Source organism: Bubalus kerabau, chromosome X (assembly GCF_029407905.1).
Source record: "Bubalus kerabau isolate K-KA32 ecotype Philippines breed swamp buffalo chromosome X, PCC_UOA_SB_1v2, whole genome shotgun sequence".
NCBI lineage: Eukaryota > Metazoa > Chordata > Mammalia > Artiodactyla > Bovidae > Bubalus > Bubalus kerabau.
The window spans coordinates 142,937,294-142,957,559 of NC_073647.1; the positions used below are offsets into that span (position 1 = coordinate 142,937,294).

Genomic DNA, 20,266 nt, shown 5'->3' on the forward strand with positions numbered 1-20,266 from the left:
GGGTTAAGACTCAGCCCTTCCACTGCAGAGGGGATGGTTTCAATCCCTGGTCGGGGAAGCTAAGATCCTGCATGCCATGAGGTGTGGCCAAAAAAAATTTTTTTTAAGTATTTAGGGGAAGAGCTTCAGGGAGAACTGTAAAGATATAAATAAGGTGAGTAATGAATTTTTAAACAATTATTTTGCATTGAAATTAAGTTTTAAACCTAACTTCACCATTACTTTTTGCCTTGCATCAATGTAGGTAGTTCACATCAATAAAAAAAATTTTTTTTTCACAATAATTGCTGACTTTTGACACACTGTTTGAAAACCACACATATTGTATTGCTTTCAGAGCCAGGGCCAAGCTGCTTCACATATTGCATTACAAAGGAAATAATTTATGGAACCAGAGAGCTGGTAGCGGCTACCAAATCTTGTTTAGGAATTTGTCCTCTATCTCAGTAGGAAAACAGCCATAAAGTCAGTGACTAGAATGAGCAAAAAGAAATCTGCAGCATAAGCCTGTCTAAAATCATTTTCTTCCAAATGTTATAAATCATTTCTGTTTGTGCTCTACTGTTGATGATGCCCTTTAAAAAGTAAAGGTAAAGGACAGTGTCCACCAAAAAAGTGCCTATATCATGGAATGGAAGAAAAAGAGGAGGGATCAGGGCCAGCTGAGCATTCTACATTCAATTTCACTGACAGTGTTAAGGAACGTAACCAAAGCCAGATGGTTAAGGAAAGAGAAAACTTACCTGGTTCTGTCAGTCCTGGGTTATAAGGACCAGAGTAGACTAAAACTGAGAAAAATCTGGGCCAACAGCATTGTCAAGGGATGAGAGAGTGATTTGTCCTACTTCTTCCTAATTACCTTATTCTCACATTAGCATTTAAAAAAGAAAGCTATCCAGAAGGATGGCTGGAGGTACACATCAGGGCAGCTGACAGGTTTGCCCCGAAGCAGTGTTCCTCCAAAAAATGACAATGACAGTTGACACTTGGTCTATGTCAAGAGCCTTGATTCTCTCTCTTTTTAATTTGACTTTTTTTTTCTGGTTTAAGAATCAGTTTAAAAACTAGTGTGAATTTTATCAAGCCTCTGTGTTTATCTGCTGGTTTACAGAAAATGCAAGTAACAGAGAAGTAGTTCTTGGGCTTGAGCATGGTTTAGAATCCCATGGAGGGCTTGTTGAAACTGTGCTGGGTCCCACCCCTAGAATTTCTGATTCGGGTTTAAAGCAGAAGCCTTAAGATCCAATGCATGGTCCCACTCATGGTCCTTTTCTTTGGATTTGACACCAGTAATGTCTCATGTGTGTGTGCTAAGTTGTTTTAGTCGTGTCCGACTCTTTGTGACCCCATGAACCTGATGTAACCCATCAGGTCTCAGATAGAACCAAAGCTGACCTGTGGTGGACTTGAAATATAAGTGAAAAATAAGCATTTGTTGCTATAGGCCACTGAGATCTGGAGATTGTTATCACAGCATAATTTATTCTCACTAATATAGAACTCTTATATTAAGCATACTTGGCATTCTACAGTAGATTTGGCTTGCCTGAAAACCAAAGAAAAACAATATAAATGGAAAGGCAAATAACATTTCACTTCTCTTAGGCTGGTTCTATATATGCGTTCTAGTCATATACACACCAAGAGCTCTGAGACCTTATGCAAACTACTTCTTTGTCCACACAAGCAGCATTAAGGGCAAGGGCCATCTACTTGTGCTTATTATTAATCAGTAATAAGTCTGAACAAAAATCACTTTGTTCAAAGATGAATCAATAGAAATATATATATATATATTAATTTTGTATACTTCATTATATATATACACACATATGTATTTGTGAAGCACACAAAACCTAATCATGGAAAAGAAAGAGCATACTTATGAAAATGACTCACTACTGTATGCCAGACATTCTGCTAAATGCTGGTAATAGTAAGCAACAGATTTGGTCTCTGCCAAATTAGGTTTACAGTGAGGTAGGGAACAGAGAAGGAAATGGCAACCCATTCCAGTATTCTTGCCTAGGGAATCCCGTGGACAGAGGAGCCTGGTGGGCTGCTGTCCATAGGGTCGCACAGAGTTGGACACGACTGGAGCGACTTAGCATGCATGCATGCATGCACTGGAGAAGGAAATGGCAACCCACTCCAGTATTCTTGCCTGGAGAATCCCAGGAACAGAGGAGCCTGGTGGGCTGCCATCTATGGGGTTACACAGAGTCAGACGCAACTGAAGTGATTTAGCAGTAGCAGTAGGGAACACAGATATTTAAAAGTAATAACAAGTGTCATGCAAACATTCTAACATCAAACCACCACCTTGAAACACTCCAGTTATCTGCATTTTCCATTCCTACACCTATGTTTCCAAGCATTGACCAAAAGAGGAGAGCAACTAGAGAGGTAAGTATGAAACACATAATGCAAGGGCTTATACACTCTGCCGGGAAATTCTCTCTGCAAAACAGGAAGCAAAACTCATGTATGAAGAGAGGAAAATGATCATTGATATGGGGCTTAAAGAGAGTGGTAAGGATTAGGAACAGCTATTATGGAAATGAGAGAGGTCACATAAAAGGATTCCTGAGAGGCACCGAGGGGGTCTCCATATTAATATTATAGTTGTGTGGCTTTTTCCTCCCAAGCAGTGTTTGGAAACCTAGGTGTAGGAATGAAAAATGCAGATAACTAGAGTGTTTCAAGTTAGCGATCTAATGTTAGAGTGTATCGAAGGGTGATTCAAGTGTTCTGCTTACAAGGGTGGTTGAAGTCAAAGGCCATGGGCCTGTCAGGGGATGTGAGGGCTCTGTGGATTTTGAAGAACAAGTATATTGGGACTAAGGGAGACACAGGACTGCAAGAATGAGGATTGAGTCCAAATAAATGGGGTTTGTAAACTTAAGGTTTTAGCTACAACAGAGTATGAAGTGATGGATATCTAGATTTTATAGAATGGGTACCTGGGAACGGATGGATTAAGTAGAATAGAGGTCAAGTCATCTGGACTGAGGAAGTTAAGGAAGCATGCCTTAGTCATGGGTGTTGGATTCATCAGGTTGATGGCAGTAATTCAGGTGGAGAGGGAAACTTATGCAGGAAGTAGATGATAGTGGCAAGGCAAGATAAAATGTCCACCTGATGGAGTGGACCCTGAAAGAGAAATCTTGCAAGGGGTAAAAAGAACATCAAAGTGTCAAGTGAGAAAGCTTCAAGAGTGAGGACATACTACCTTTGGGGTGCTGGATGGAGTGTGGAAGGAGGGAAATCAAGAGAGCTGGCAAAAATGAGTCAATATTTTTAATTGCATGGTGGAGAGATAATGGTATCATTAACCTGTTTGGAAGGTCTAGAGGGGAGGTTTTGTTTTTTGGGTAGAAGCTTAATTTAAGGCCATGGCGAATGGTTAGAAATTGAGTAGGCAGGAAAGAGGCCACAGCCATTGCAGGTTCGGGTGGGCTGAAATCCACGGCACCAAGCTCCTGCTTGTGACTGAGGGGTGAGCTCCTACCCCTGACCTTTAACCTCCAGGATCCGCGAACCATTGCACCCATTGTGGTCCTTCCTTCCCAGAGGGAGCGCGGCAGACGGCACATGCGCCCTGGACAGAGCTGCAGAGGTGGGAACGGCCGGCAGAGGGCGCAGGAGCTCAGGCCGGAGCCACTCAGGCGGGGCATCCGTCACCGGGAAAGCGTTGAGAGCAGAGGTCGGTGGGAGAGCGCGCTCAGCACGAGGTACCAGGCAGTGGGCGTGGCCAGGGCGGGGGCGGGGCGAGGCGGTTCCGGAAGGAAGTGGTTCCGGGTCCCGCGGCCCGGCTGAGGTAGCCGTGTTGCCGTTTCTGTGGGAGGCGGCGGCCGTGTGAGGGGCGAGGCCCGAGGGGCCGGCAGCGGCGGCGGCGGCAGTCGCGGCGGCGGCGATAGCGGGAACTTCTCGGTCCGGTGAGCGGCCCTGGGGGGCGGGCGAGTCGAGGAGGCTCCGGGCCGAGGGGAGGGCGTGTCCGTCGCCTTAGAGAACGGTTCTTGTGGTAACGGGTGAGACGGTTGAGGCGGTTGGGAGGACGCGGCGGCCCAGCTTGGGATCCCGGGGGACTGCTCCCTTATCTCTGGACACTAGATCGGTGCCTTATTTTAGACGCGGCGACCCGGGCACCTGCTGCCGGGGCCCTGACCCTCGCCCGTTGTCGGGCAGGCTTCGGCCCCCAGCGGTCATGATCGTCTGTCTTGGGGATGGGCGGGGGGAGGGGGCGGTGCCCAGGGACAGAGCCCTTTCCCAGAGGCGGCTGCCGACGCGTCGCCGGAGGGACCCGAGCTGAGGAGCCCCCGCTTTGTCCTTCTCAGGAGGCTCTCCTGCCGGGAAGCGGCGTCTTCCTCTGCTAACGTCCAGAGTGAGTAGTGAAGGCTGCTCTTTATCCTGCATTGGAAAGTAAAACTTGTCTTTTTAGAAACATATTGAAAATTGAATCTTCTGTGGTTCTCTGAGGTGTATTTAGGAAACTGGGCCGACTCCTGTCAGGTTTGCCCTGTCCGTAGGTCGGGAGGGAAAGAAATCTGAGAGAAACTTACCCTCTCACATATTTTCCTGCCGAGGTGCTTTTCGAGCTGCCTCTTAGGTGATTGCTTTTCTTTTCTGAAACAAACTAAAAACCACAGGTAGAAATCAAGAAGGTCTCTCAGACTTCTGGCCAGGCAACCTTCTTAACGTTTTCCTGAATTTGAAAATAAAAGATTTTGATGTAGAGTCATGATGAGTGTTTTATTTTTCGATGGTGTTTTAATGCTAACGGTGTAGAATGCTTTATTTTTTCACGTGGTATTTTTAAAATGGCTACTAAAGTGTTCTTTTGAAAGCCCTGCTCTTTCACACCCTCCCCAGAAGCCTTTAAAACATTTGATTAGAAATATTTATGTAGCGAAATATTTAATAATATATTTATATATACAATTTCTAAAATATACAGAACCACAGTGAGGAAGATAACTCTTCTTTCACCGTTCAAATAACCGTTGTGAGTGTTTACGCTGGGGATACACCTTCCATCTTTTTTTTTTTTAGAGATGAATATATGAATTATGAAGTAGATTCTCTTTGATAACCAGTTTTTTCGTTTTTTTCCTGACTACATAGCATGCCGTTATTTGGCTGCAGTAATTTACTTAGTTGGTTATTCCCAGTTTGTCACTACTTAAACACTTGGTTGGAGAAATGTAAAATCTGCACATCCATGATTACTGTTTTAGTGTACATTCCTAAGTGATAGAATTGTTGGGTTGTTTTTTTTTTTTAATGTGAATTTCCCTCTGGAAAAGATGTGCTATTTTGCACTCCCACCAACAATCTGTGAGTGTCCTTTTCCCCACCCTAACAAAAGGCAACAGTTAAAGGATTTCTATAGGACCCCTTCAGGGCCATTTATGTTGTTCTGCAATCAAGTACAGGTATCCTCCTCTAGAAGTCCTGTTCTTCCCACCCCGCCCCGCCCCGCCCACATTCCCCATGCCTCTTATTTGTTGATGACATTCTTCGTGCCCGCCCCCCACGCTGCTTATTGGTTGATGGCAATTCTGTTTCTCATCTTCTAGTCTTCCTTCACTAGTTTCCTAAAGAAGGGTTATCTTGGTGAGGCAAAGGCATTATAAAGTGAACAGATTTGAAGTCAGGACTTCCTCGAATTCCAGTATATCTGATTATCTTGAACATGGACAGTTTGCTCAACTCTGAATTGGAGGTTATAGTGCCTTTACCTTGCATTTCTTGCAGGGTGATATTAAGGGTCAAATGAAAGTACATTTAAATATACTTTGTCTCATTGCTAATTTTTTACCATATTGTAAAAATGTCAGAGCACATGAGCATATTGATTTTCTAATGTTAATTTCTGAATTCAGAAAGCTGTTCTGTGATACCCTTTGCCCCCACTCTTTCACCTTTAAATTTGAAGTTTTACACTGATGCCCTAGATTATATTGATAATGATATCAGAGTTATGAAATTGAATGAATGAATCTGCTAATGTTGAAGGAGAAAATAATTAAAAGCACTATATATAAAGCTGAGGGGGACAGATAAAAAGCTAAATAAAACACAGTCCTTGAGATCATGATGAATAAAACATAGTCTTTGTGTCCTACAGGCTACAGAATATCCAGGCAGCTAGAGGACATAAAAGCTGCTTTCCAAATTTAGACGGCAATTTTAGATGTGATGCAGGATGTCAACTATTCTCAAGTGTGCTAAAGTCCAATTCTGCTGACCAGGCAGTCACTTCAGAGTCCTCTTTCTGAAGGTAGGAGTTGCAAGGCGGGGAAGTGTTAATGTTGGGAGTCCCTGGATTCTGATTTTTCATCCTTCTCTTGGGGCAGGTTGGTTAACTTTTCTGAGGCTTGATTTCTTCATCTGTGAAATGGAGGTAATTCTGGCTTCCTCAAAGGCTTATAAGGATTAAATGAGATAGTGTTTGCAAAACAACTTAGTGAACTAGGAAGTACTGGTACCTTGGTGATCCTTCTTATCCAGTGAAGACTGAGCTTCTGCAGTAAAGAAACTGGGTCTCTTCTGACTTTGTATGATTTGCCCCTAGCAGTTGCTAGCAGTGAGTAATATTTGCCAAATTAACATAAAATGTGCCTGCTGATAAAAATTCAGTCTGGACATTTGAAGAAGGTAATATATAAATGTGAAATATTGAGAGAAATTGACTACGTTATTTGGAGTTGATAGTAAGGAATCAAAGGAAACACTGAACTAATTGGACCTAGACAGATTTCTACTATGACTGTCATTCTCCATTATGTCCCCAGTGCCATGCACATAATTTTTCCTTATCAATAATAAACCTGCTCAAATTGCTCCCATTTCAAAACCTCCTGCCTAGACCCCTATCCCTCAACTGCAACCCAGCTTCTCTCCTCCCGTGCCAGACAGACTGTTAGAAAATATTGTTAATAAGTGGCTTTCTCAGCCTCCTTACCTTCCTCAAGCCATATATTCACACTTTTCATTCCTTTTATTGGGTCTTTATATAGCTTTTGCTATGAAAGTCTCTTTTATTGAAACATTCTTCTATGCCAAAGGGTTCCAACCTTCCTTAGAGGATGTTCGTTCTCAGTCTTGGCTGGTTCATCTCCTCAAAAGGTTAATGTTCCTGTAGGCTTGATCCTTATCTCGATATACCAGCTCTGGAATAATTTATAGAGCATTGAGGCAATCTGATGTTTGAAAGTTTGGTAGAATTCCCCTGTGAAACAATCTGGGCCTGCTGCTTTTTCATGTAATGTTTTCTTAATAACTTTCTCTGTTTCTTCTATGGAAACTGGTCTGTTCAAGCTTTTTAATGTGGTCAATTTTAGTAATAATCAGTTTTTCTAGAAAATTATCCGTTTCATCAGGGCTTTCAAATTTATTGGATAGAGGGCTATAAAATAATCTCATGATTTAAAATGTTTCTTCTATTTCATTGGTTATTTCCCCTTTGCTCTTTTTTATTTTTTCTAGTCAAGTTATATTATTTTTCCTAGTCAAGTTATATTATTTAGTGGTTTATCCATTTTAATTTTTCCCAAAACTACAGAATTCTGATTTATTACTTAGATCTACTTTTCTCTTCCTCTACTTTTATCTTTATTTCCTTCCTTGTGCTTTCTTTTGGTTTACTTTGCTGCTTTTAGTTCCTTTTTTTTATCTTGGAAGTAAATGTATTTACTTTTATTCTTTCATTTTTATTGATAAATAAGTTTAGTGCAATGAATTTTTCTTTGATGACTACTTTAAATGCATCCCATAGAATCTGATATGTAGAGCTTTTATTGTCATTATTTCTTTAAAGATCTATGTTAGAGTATCCAGGAGTTGTTTAATAAGAGGTTTTAAAATTTCAAGGTGAAATTTGTTTTTTGTTAGTAAACTAGTTTTATTGCGTTATGATCAGAAAGTTTTGTTTGTAATGTTTCTATTATGTGCAGCTAACTGATGTGTTCTTTGTGACCTAATGTATTTTTGGTGAATGTGATGTGGAAACTTCAGAAGAATATTGTCAAATAGTATCAAAATGTAGAGTTTGATAAATATACTTAAGATTTACCCTGTTGATTTTGCTGTTTAGATCTTCTATCTCATTTTTGTCTTAACACCACTAAGCATGTTATATGAAAGTCTCCTATTGTTAGTGTTTCTATGTCTGCTTGCATCTATTGTAGTTTTTGTTTCATGAAGGTGGTTGCAGTGTTACTTGTTGTAAATATGTGTATTTTTATTTGTTCTGTCTTCATCGAGGATTGTGACTTTTAACATTGAAGTGTCTTTCTTTGACATGATGAATGCTTTGGGACTTGAATTCTGCTTTGCCTGATTCCAGGTTTCCCACCCCTGCTCTCTTTTTATTTCAATTTGCCTTGTATAATTTGGCCATCGTTTTATTTTTAACCTTTCACGACTACTTTGTTTTAGTTGTGAGCCAAATTGAACCTGTTTATTTTAGTAGGTGAGTTAAGCCCATCACATTTACTATTAGGACTGATATGTTTGGTCTATCATAATATTTTATAATCATGTGTATTTTGTTATACTTGCTATTTCTTTATGCCGTGATGTGTAGTTTTTGCTCTTCTGTTTTAAAAAGAGGAAGGTTTTTATTTTTGTCTAATGGTTAACCTTTGTACTTATACCTTTGCTCCCCATTTGTGTGCTAAGTCGCTTCAGTCGTATCTGACTCTCTGCAACCCCATGGACTGTAGCCCTCCATGCTCCTCTATCCATGGGATTCTCCAGGCAGGAATACTGGAGTAGGTTACCATGCCCTCCTCCAGGGGATCTTCCCAACCCAGGATTGAACCCACGTCTCTTATGTCTCCTGCATTGGCAAGTGTGTTCTTTACCACTAGCGCCATCTGAGAAACCCACTCCCCTATTTATTTAACCTTTTTTGTGTGTGAGAGAAATATAACTGTGTCCATGAAATCAGAGTAGAATAATAATAGGCAACGCTGAGGTTCTATATCCACTTCCAGCTCCTCGTTACTGTGAACTGGTGACAGCACCCAACCACTGTAGGAGAATAGACTGTGACCTGTTCTCTTGAGGTCTGACTTCTCTGATCTGATGATTGCCCTCTTGTTCTGTGGGTTCTGAGTTGACCTGGTTCTATGCTGGCAGTGTGGCGTCTTTGTTACAAAGGCTTTCCTGGTCAGTTTTTTTGCATTTGTAAATGCTGAGTTCACATTTAGTATGGAATCTCTGTCAGTTGTTGTTTTTTTGTAACAGCTTTACGGAGTTATAATTAATATACCACACAATTCACCCACTTAAAAGTCTACAATTCAGTGTTTTTTTAATACATTCACAGAGTTGTGTAACCATCATCAGTCTAGTTTTAAAACATACTCATCACACCAAAAAGAGACCCTGTGCCCATTTCCCCCAGTGCCTCCCCTCCCCCTACCACACTCAGGCAACTGCCAGTCTACTTTTTGTTTCTATGGATTTGCCTATTCTGGACCTTTCATATAAATGAATCTTGTGATATGTGGTCTTTTGTGACTGGCTTCTTTCCCTTAGCATAATGATTTCAAGATTCATCCCTGTCTGACTGTGTGTCAGTACCTCGTTCCTTTTTATGGCCAGATAATATTCCATTGTATGGGGGTACCACATTTAGTTTATGCATTCATCTCTCAATGAACATTTGATTTGTTTCTGCATTTTGGCTATTGTGAATAAGGCTGTTATGAGCATTTGTGTATAAATTTTTATGTGGATGCATGGTTTTATTTATTTTGGGTATATACCTAGGATTAGAATTGCTGGGTCATATGGTAACTACTATGTTTAATTTTTTAAGAAACTACCAGACTGTTTGCCAAAGTGACTGAATCATTTCATTTATTTCCCCTGGGGCACCTGGTAATTTATTCTTCCCTTCTGAGATAATTTTTGGGCTTCCCTTGTGGCTTAGTTGGTAAAGAATCCACCTACAATGCAGGACACCTGGGTTCCATCCCTGGGTTGGGAAGATCCCGTGGAGAAGGAAACGGCTACCCACTCCAGTATTCTGGCCTGGAGAACTTCATGGACTGTATAGTCCATGGAGTTGCAAAGAGTCAGACACGACTGAGTGACTTTCACTTCTGAGATAATTCAGCCATTTTCTCCCATTCTTTCCGTTTAGTTCAGTTAATTTTTTTCAGTCATATCACTCTGTTTTTTGATATGTTTCTGTTCTTAGTTTTTAAATTTCTGATTCAAGGTGAGTTTTTAAAATATACATTCCTAAATGCTTTGGGATATATTCTGTTTGGTGTATAAAGTTAAAGTTTGCTTCTGCTTCATGTTTTTTGGAGGACAAATTTTCCTCAGTTGAGAAATTGTCTTTTCCTGCTTTCTTGTAAACATATGGGGGTCATCAGATTAAAAGTTTTTCAGATCTAATGAGTATGAGATGGTACTCCATTGTTTTAATTTTATCTTCCTGAGTAGGTAGTGTTGGGTATCTTTTTGTATGTTTATTGGACAGTTATGTTTCCTCTTTGTTGAAAACTCTTAAGGATGGAGTTGCCATTTATTGAGGTGGGGCAAACCTTGAGCAGATTTTGGAAGAAGGTGTGGAGTTTGCTTTTGGACATGTTTACAGCGTCCAGCAGTCTGTTGGATGTGGAAGGCTGCAACAGAGAGGATAGGTGAGGGCTGGAGATGTCAACTTGGGGTTGTTAGTATATAGGGAGTATTTAAAGCCATGAGATTGAAGAAAAGTGCAGACTGGGAAGAGAGTGTAGACAATGAAAAGTCAAAGACTGAAGTCACTATTTAGAGGAAGACTGGCTTCACTATTTAAGGATCAGGATGGTGAGATAAGGAAAAACCAGTTAAGGAGACAGAAAGCATTGTTAGAGGAATGAGGAAAACCAGGCAAGTGTAGTATTTTGGAATCCAGGTGCAGAAAATGTTTCTGGGAGGAAGGTGTGATTAACCATCTGGTGCTGCAGGTAGATCCAGGAAAAAGAGGGAAAAGAACCATTGGATTTAGCGTGGATTTTGTTAGTGACCTTGACTGGAGCAGTTTGGTGGAGTGGAAAGGTAGATTGGTGAGGGGACAAGTAGAATGGGAGGAGAAGAATGTGAGAATGATTGTGGTATACAGGCAGCCCTTTGAGGATTTTGTTTGTAAACGGAGAGAGAGGTTGTATAGTGATGGAAGGGACCTAATGGGGAAGGGAAGTGATGCTATGGAAGGAGAGAACTGCTGGAGCCGGGCCTTTCAGGCAGGTGAGGGGATGTGTCCAGTTCTGTCCTGGTAGGAATGGCTTTGTTTGGCACCAGCATCCCCTTCAGCATCCTCCTGGGAGTGGATACCCCTGTTGTCCAGTCATCTTTCTAAGTTCAAGGGCACACAGATTCATTCACTGCCCTTAAACAGTTCACTCTGAAGGAACAGTATAAATGAATTTCTCTTTTGTTATTGATACCTCCTTCTCCCCAGTCACAAACCCTGCTGGTGTTTCTTTTTCTTTTTTTCCTCTCCAGTTCTGTCCTTTGCTAGTCACAAGTGTTTTGTTTAGTCACTAAATTGTGTCCGACTCTTTGCGACCTCTGTCTTTGAGGTTTCCCTGGCAAGAATACTGGAGTACATGGGGGAGGGATGGACTGGGAATTTGGGACCAGCACATGCAAACTATCCTGTACAGAATGGATAAACAAGAAAGTCCTACTGTATAGCACAGGGAACTATATTCAATAACCTGTGATAAACTATACAGGAAAAATTTGAAAAAGAATATATATGTATGTATAACTGAGTCATTTTTCTGTACAGCAGAAATTAAACACAACATTGTAAATCAAGTATACTTCAGGAAAATAATTTTTAAAAAAGATTTCTTCATGTCTTTTCATGACTTGATTTAAAAAAAATACTGGAGTGGATTGCCATTTCCTTCTCCAGGGGATATTCCCAACCCAGGAATCAAACCCACGTCTCCTGCATTGGCAGGTGGATTCTTTATCTCTGAGCCACTTGGGAAGCTCAGCAGAGCATGCAAGGACCTGCTGCCCTACCCAGTTTCATTCAGGGATTGGCAGTCTTTTTTGTAAAGGACCAGATTCTTGCCTGGAGAATGCCCATGGACAGAGGAGCCTGGTGGGCTACAGTCCATGGGGTCGCAAAGAGTCAGACACAACTGAGCAGTTAAGCTCAGCAGCAAATAGTAAATATTTTAGACTGTGGGCCACATACAGTCTCTGTTGCATATTCTTCTTCTTTCTAAACAATGCTTTAAAAATGTAAAAACCGTCTTAGCTCTAGAGTTTAAATGAACTCTCTTCTCTTATGCACTAAGTCCCTGAGCCACTACTAATTATTACTAGCTGATGAACCCAAAAAAGCAAATGCAAACAAAGTTACCTTAAAAAAACCTTTATTGAGATATATTTTACAGGTTTAAAATGTACAGTTCATGATTTTTGATAGTATAGTTAGCAGAATTGTGCAATCATCTCCATAATATCTGGTCTAATCTTACAGCACTTTCATCACCCCAAAGCTTTTTTTTTTTTTTTTTTTTTTGCAGCTTTGAGGTATAACTTATATGCAGTAAAATTCACTCATTTTAAGTGAATAGTTTGAATTTTAATAAAGCTAATTTTCATATTGGCAGAGGAAAATATTCTAAGTAATACTTCTTTTTGTCACATAACCAGTAAATCTCACTTGTAAACATTTTCTCCCAAGTGACCTATACCTTAACATTTAAGCCAGTAGTTTTTCTTTTTTTATTAATGAATTTAATTGGAGGATAATTTCTTTACAATATTGTGGTGGTTTTTGCCATACATTGACATGAATCAGCCACAGGTGCACATGTGTCCCCCCATCCTGAACCCTCCTCCCACCTCACTCCCCACCCCATCCCTCTGGGTTGTCCTAGAGCACCAGCTTTGAGTGCCCTGCTTCATGCATCAAACTTGCACTGGTCATCTATTTTGCATATGGTAATATACATGCTTCAGTGCTATTCTCTCAAGTCATCCCACCCTCACCTTCTCCCATATATTCCAAAAGTCTGTTCTTTACATCTGTGTCTCTTTTTCTGCCTTGCATATAGGATTATTGTTACTCTCTTTCTAAATTCCACATGTATGCATTAATATACTGTATTGGTGGTTCTCTTTCTGATTTACTTCGCTCTTTCATCCACCTCATTAGAACTGACTCAAATGTGTTCTTTTTATAGCTGAGTAATATTCCATTGTGTGTATATTACCACAACTTCCTTATCCACTCATCTGCTGATGAATATCGAGGTTGCTTCCATGTCCTAGCTATTGTAAACCATGCTGCAGTGAACACTGGGGTACATGTGTCTCTTTCAGTTTTGGTTTCCTTGGTGTGTATGCCCAGCAGTGGGATTACTGGGTCGTATGGCAGTTCTGTTTCCAGTTTTTTAAGGACTCTCCACAGTGTCCTCCATAGTGGCTGTACCAGTTTGCATTCCCACCAGCAGTATAAGAGGGTTCCCTTTTCTCCACACCCTCTCCAGCATTTATTGTTTGTAGACTTTGTGATGGTGGCCATTCCGACCAGTGTGAGATGGTACCTCATTGTGGTTTTGATTTGTATTTCTCTGATAATGAGTGATGTTGAGCATCTTTTCATGTGTTTGTTAGCCATCTGTATGTCTTCTTTGGAGAAATGTCTGTTTAGTTCTTTGGCCCACTTTTTGACTGGGTCGTTTATTTTTCTGGTATTGAGCTGCATGAATTGCTTGTATATTTTGGAGATTAATTCTTTGTCAGTTGCTTCATTTGCTATTATTTTCTTCCATTCTGAAGGCTGCCTTTTCACCTTGCTTATAATTTCCTTTGTTGTGAAAAAGCTTTGAAGTTTAATTAGGTCCCATTTGTTTATTTTTGGTTTTGTTTCCATTACTCTGGGGGGTTGGAGAAGGCAATGGCAATCCACTCCAATACTCTTGCCTGGAAAATCCCATGGATGGAGGAGTCCATGGGGTCACAAAGAGTCGGACACGACTGAACGACTTCACTTTCATTTTTCACTTTCATGCACTGGAGAAGGAAATGGCAACCCACTCCAGTGTTCTTGCCTGGAGAATCCCAGGGATGGGGGAGCCTGGTGGGCTGCCATCTATGGGGTCGCACAGAGTTGGACATGACTGAAGTGACTTAGCAGCAGCAGCACTCTGCGAGGGGGTGGGTCATAGAAGATTTTGCTGTGATTTATGTCAGAGAGTGTTCTGCCTATGTTTTCCTCTAAGAGTTTTATAGTTTCTGGTCTTACATTTAGATCTTTAATCCATTTTGAGTAAACCAGTAGTTTTATATTCCCCGGACCAGCAGAATCTCCATCACCTGGGAACTTGCTAGAAATAGGGCCCATCCCAGAGGAGGGCTCAGCATTCTGTGTTGTAACTAGCCTTGCAGGTAACTCTTCCTCGAACTAAAGTTGGAGAACCACTGTTCTAAGCTCTATCCCTGAGTGAAATTGCTAGTTCATGGAATATGAGCATGTTGAAGTTTAACGGGTACTGCCAACCACTTCCAAACTGGTTATAAGCAGGTTATATACCTGCTTAGCTGTGTACGACAGTCTCTATCATTCCACAGCCTCACCAACACTGTGAAATATGCAACTTCCATTTTTTTGTGGTCATTCTGACAGGTGTGGAATGGTTATGATCTGAATTGGTATTTACTCAGTTACTAATTGAGGTTGAACATCTCAGATGTCCATAGGTCATTTGAGTTTTGTGTTCTGTGATGTGCCATTTGGACTCTTTTGCCTATTGAGATAAATAGTTATATTAAATAATCACAATGTATTGACAGAATTGTAGAATAAACTCAGAATTCCCAAAAAGAAAGGAACTCAGGGGGAAAAAAAGAAAGTCAGGGAAAGAATTTCAGGGAGATGATGGTCAAAGAGTCCTGAAAGAATAGGGATTTGTCAGGCAGAGTGAGTGAAAGCCATCTATGTGGTATGAACAGAATGGCCTGATCAGGGAAAAGCAAGTCATTTGCTCTGGTGAACTAATAAGATATGTGAAGGAAAAGACATACAAGGCTAGGAGAAAGGTAGGGAGTGACTAGATGTATGTATTTTAAATTTGTTTAATCTTTTATTGACTGTTGGGCATTTGCATTATGATTAGTTTGAGTGGATTTTTTTCTTTCCTATTTTAAATTAAGCTGATATAAACATCTTAGTATATATAGCTGCTTTTTTCTTTTAAATTACTATCTTAGAATAACACATTTAGACAAATTATTAGATTAAAGGAAAGTAGGCATGATTAGTTTCATAATTTCTTACATATTTTGAAGTTACCCGTCATTAGGGAAATGCAAATCAAAACCACAGTGAGGTACCGTTTCACCCTCACTAGGATGACTATAGTGGAACAGACAGACCATAACAAATGTCGATGATGATGTGGAAAAATTGGAACCTTCATACATTGCTGGTGGGAATGTAAAATGATGTAGCTGCTTTGGAAAACTTTGGCAGTTTCCCAAGAAGTTAAACATTGAGTGATTGTATAACCCAGGAGTTCCATGCCTAGGTTTATGCCCAAGAGAATTGAAAAACTGTGTCTACACAAAACTTGTATGCAAATATTCATGGTAGCATTATTCATAATAGCCCCCAAAATAGAAACAACCCAAATATTCATTGAGAGATAAATGAATCACAAGATGTGGTATACCCATAAAGTAAAGTGGGATATTATTCAACTGTGAAAGAATGAAGTACTGATAATAGTAAAACCCTTGAAAACATTATGCTAAAGGAAAGACACCAATCACGAAGAATCACATATTCTAAAATTAGATTGTGGTGGTGGTTACAGATCCCTGTGAATATACTGAAAAACACTGAACTGTACACTTTAAATAGGTGAGTTGTATGATATGTGAATTGTATCTCAATAAATGTTTTACAAAAAATAAAATGGATTAAAAAATTACCCTCTGGGAAAATTATACTTTTTTTATCACAATCAACTGTGTTTGGTGTCTCCCGTACAACCTTTAGGCTTTATTATTTTTGTTCAATTTAATAGGCATGTACTCAAAACTTCTTTAATTAAATTGTAAGTTCCCTCGGTAGAATGTAAGCTCCAAGAGGGCAGGAACTTTCTTCTGTTTCTCTTCACTGCTCTCTACCTTGAACAGTGCCTGGCAAATAATATGTACTCAGTGACATTTGTTAAATGAATACATTTTTATATATATTTTTCTTTTGTTAAACTTTTTATTTTGTATTGGGTTATAGCTGATTAGGGCCTTCCCTGGTGGCTCAGTGGTAAAGAATCTGCTTATAATGCAGGAGACACCGAAGACATGGGTCCAATCCCTGAGTTGGGAAGACCTCCTGGAGGAGGACATGGCAACCCACTCCAGTATTCTTGCCAGGAAAATCCCATGGACAGAGGAGCCCAGTGGGCTACAGTCCATAGGGTCTCAAAGAGTTGGACATGACTAAAGCGACTAAGCACTCATGCATAGCTGATTAACAAACAATGTTATGATGGTTTCAGGTGAACCCTGAAGGGACTCAGCCATACATATATATGTATCCATTCTCCCCTAAACTCCCCTCCCATCCAGGCTGCCACATAACATTGAGCAGAGTTTCATGTACTATATCGTAGGTTCTTGCTGGTTATCCATTTTAAATATAAGCTTTGTGTGCATGTCCATCCCAAACTCCTTAACTATCCCTTCCCCCATCCCCCCCCCATTTTTATATTTTTAGTTACTAGGAAAACACTGGGCTTCCCTGGTGGCTCAGATGGTAAAGCGTCTGCCTGCAATGTGGGAGACCTGGGTTCGATCCCTGGGTTGGGAAGATGCCCTGGAGAAGGAAATGACAACCCACTCCAGTACCCTTGCCTGGAAAATCCCATGGACAGAGGAGCCTGGTAGGCTACAGTCCATGGGGCTGCAAAGAGTCGGACATGACTGAGAAACTTCACTTTCAGAAGAAAACACTTTCTGCTTTAGTGTCTTAATTTCATAGTACATTTTGTTTTGAAAAGAACCAGTGTATAACTGAATTGAATTGAATGTGATTCTGGTGAGTGATCTGGTTCAAGTCCTTTGACCTTACATGCTTTTACTTTCTTCTGAAATTTATTATAGCAATAGTTTGCAAATGTTTGACTATGAGAACTCCATTTGCAAACCTATGTTCACATAGTTAACGGTTGTACTTTTTATATTAGTGATAAAACTTCGTAGTGACAAGAAGTCATTTATATTTTAACAGTGGCTATAGTATCTTCAGAAATTTGCAAAATAGAGGTTCTAATATGTGAGACATACCCTTATTCATTCTGTAGTCCGTTTTTGGTAGCTGTGTGTATTATTCATGGACCCATGGCAATAATTTTGAAAGCCATCAGGGAGTTGGGTCCAGTTAATTGGGCACTACTTAACTACAGTATCAGAACTGAGGAAGATTACTGAAATGGAGAAAGGAACGGCTTCCAGTATTCTGGCCTGGAGAATTCCATGGACTGTATAGTCCATGGGGTCGCAAAGAGTCAGACACGACTGAGTGACTTGTGCTAAAAACAACTTATAAAAGATTATACCCAAATGTGTTTTTTTATAAAAATTCAGTTCCTAAATCTACCAGTTTCTTTTAAAGACTGAAATGTATTTTTAAAACCTAGTTTATATGTTTTCTAAAATTAACTTATTTGACATTATTTGTTTTAGAAAACAGAAGCAAATTAAATGTCTAATCATGCTTAAGTTTTGGTGTATTTATCTGGTGGAAGTTAGGTGATAATTGAGTATGATAATTAGGCATTGTAATTCTTATTATCTAACAATTTTAAAAGTGGGATATATCATCAAGTATTCCTAAATATTTTGACTGTGATTGTATGAACGTAACTGCAGTTATATGTATGTGACCAGTGGTGAAAGGTGGGGAGGAAGAGTAGTGGTTGTGCTCAGAGGAATTCTGGGGGAGTGTTCCCTCTTTTTGAAACACTTATTTAGCAGTTGCTGTGTGCCAGGCAGTATTCTGAGCTTTTTTCATGACTTAATTCAGGGATCATCAAACTACAATGCATTTGGCCTTTGGGGCCTAGTTTTGTGTGGTCCTTGAGCTACGAATGATTTTTATATTTTTTAAAAAAATTTTTTGAAGAAGATAATATGATGAAGACCTTATATGAACTGCAAAATCTGAAATAGTTATGCTCTGGCCTTTTACAGAAAAAACTTTCTTATCTTTGATCTAATTGATTTTATGTTTACAACATTCCAATAAGGTGGGTGCTATAAGGAAATTGAGGCACAGAGGGCTTAAGTTACTTTTTGTCAGTGGCATTCACTGTTTTTGGAGCAGGTTACAGGCCCTTTCTACAAACTTGCTAATCCTGTGTTTCTTTGCAGTGTAAAAAGAGGATAGTGGCTCACGTGTCAAAGGATGGCACGGTCACGCTCTAGATCCCCCAGGTGGAGGCACAGGTGAGCAGTCCTTAGTTAAGCAGAGTAAGCATGGGTTTGGAACGTGCTTCAACAGTTTTCATTTTGTCACTTTCAAGACCAAATTATAATGTGGAAGAGCTTCAGAAAGAAAAGGGAATGCAAAGAAGTAAATGGTTTGAACATGGAGGGCCTCACAGAGGTCATTTGTTTCACCCTTTTGTGGTAGGCTCTGGTGAGGTGGCACAAAAGACCCTGCCAAGCTTAGTGCCTGATTTCTGGGTGCCTTCTCAGAACTCTTTGTCACCAACTCTAAAGGGTCTGCTATCGTTCCCAGCTTGCAAGCTAACAGATTAGCGTGTCACAAGGCACTCTTGGATCAGAGACAAAAGCCTTTATTACTCACGTGCAGCAGGCGGCTGAGCTTCATGTTCCTGTGTTCCCATTACCTCTGGCTTTCAGACAGTAAACAGTCTGCCTGCAGTGTAGGAGACCCGGGTTTGATCCCTGTGTTGGGAAGATCCCCTGGAGAAGGGAATGGCAGCCCACTCCAGTATTCTTGGCTGGGAAATTCCATGGACGGAGGAGCCAGGTGGGCCCCAGTCTATGGGGTTGCAACCATGTAGTCACTCATAACTGAGCGACTAACACACACACACATATTACCTCTAGTCCTCTGAGGGTGGGAGCTGCTGACACAGCTGAGGAACCCAAGCCCCATTAAGGACAGTAGGGAATCCTGCCCGGCCTTTTCCTTGGAGGAGACATTATCTTGTTATCCTGGACAGCAAACACATTGGCTCTCTGCCCCTTAGGGAGGCCCTGTCCCTATCTTTCCAGGGAGTTTGCCTTGAAACAGAAGCTCAGGAGGCGTGCAGAGCACTAGAGACCTATGGAGTCTCCCAACAGACTCCCTGGGTCTCTTTTGTCTCTTTAGGAGAACTGTAAATGATAGCCACTATTTCAGCAGTCTCCTTCAGAAGAAAGGGGCTCTGTGCAATAGAACCCTGATATGAGGTATAACACCAAAGCAGTACTCATTGTGAGGTAAGGATTGAAGTAAGAGATTGAGTATTTCATCAGTTTGGAAGACCTCAGCCTCTGGCTGGCAGCTTTTCTCCTTAGCAGTAGAAAAGATGGAGTGTTCCAGGAAGTCCTCAGGGTCTTCAGTTGCTTCTTCCTGTGAAGAGTTGCAGCCAGCTGGATGACAGAGTCTCTGCTTCAGCTGAATAATGCACTTGCCAGTGCATCTAGCTTGGTGACTCTAGAGGGAGAGATTGTCAAATCCAGTGTATAAGTCATGGTATGTACATGAGGAAGATAAATCAGCCTCCTTTCTTGTAGGGAGAACCCAGACATGTCACCAAATGGAAAGAGTTTTACTTGTGGTTGTTTCAACTCCGTGGCAGCTGCTGCAGAGGGGGGCTGATAACAAAAACTGCAAAGGTAGCTGCTGCATTGGTTAGAAGACATTAAACTCTCAGGGAGGAAGTTGGGAGATTGGACAAGTCAGATGGGAGGAAAGGTCCCCAGGTGCAAATTTGAACCAGATGGTAGTACTTCTCTTCTCTCAGACTGGTTTCCTCAGATACAGAAGGCTTCCTCCTCAGTTGGAATGAAAGGTTCCATGTTGGCAGTGCTCAGGTGTTGAAGAAGGTAGTTACAGAAAGGACATGCTGTCCCTGGAGATCATTAAAGCTGCACTAAAGCACATATTCACAGAAATAAAAGCTCTGATTCAACAGCACTTCCTTCATTTTATATATAAGGGGACAGGTCTGGGAAATAAAACTTATTTATGTCAATAGTAATACTGGAA

At 40.7% G+C, this 20,266-nt stretch overlaps 1 protein-coding gene across 11 annotated transcripts in view; it reads left to right on the forward strand.

Moving 5' to 3' along the window:
* Positions 1-20,266, forward strand: part of BCLAF3 (BCLAF1 and THRAP3 family member 3) — a 55,802-nt gene continuing 35,536 nt past the window's right edge. For 3 of the 11 annotated variants that reach the window (XM_055562900.1, XM_055562902.1, XM_055562903.1), the window contains exons 1-3: positions 3,767-3,938; positions 6,131-6,283; positions 18,415-18,489. In XM_055562900.1, the coding sequence (XP_055418875.1) occupies positions 18,449-18,489 (41 nt within the window). In that variant the 5' untranslated portion in view covers positions 3,767-3,938; positions 6,131-6,283; positions 18,415-18,448. Of the gene's footprint in view, positions 155-3,582; positions 3,735-3,766; positions 3,939-4,337; positions 4,385-6,130; positions 6,284-9,990; positions 10,238-18,414; positions 18,490-20,266 lie in introns of those variants that run through there. The other 8 variants (XM_055562892.1, XM_055562901.1, XM_055562893.1 and 5 more) reach the window with 7 other exon arrangements.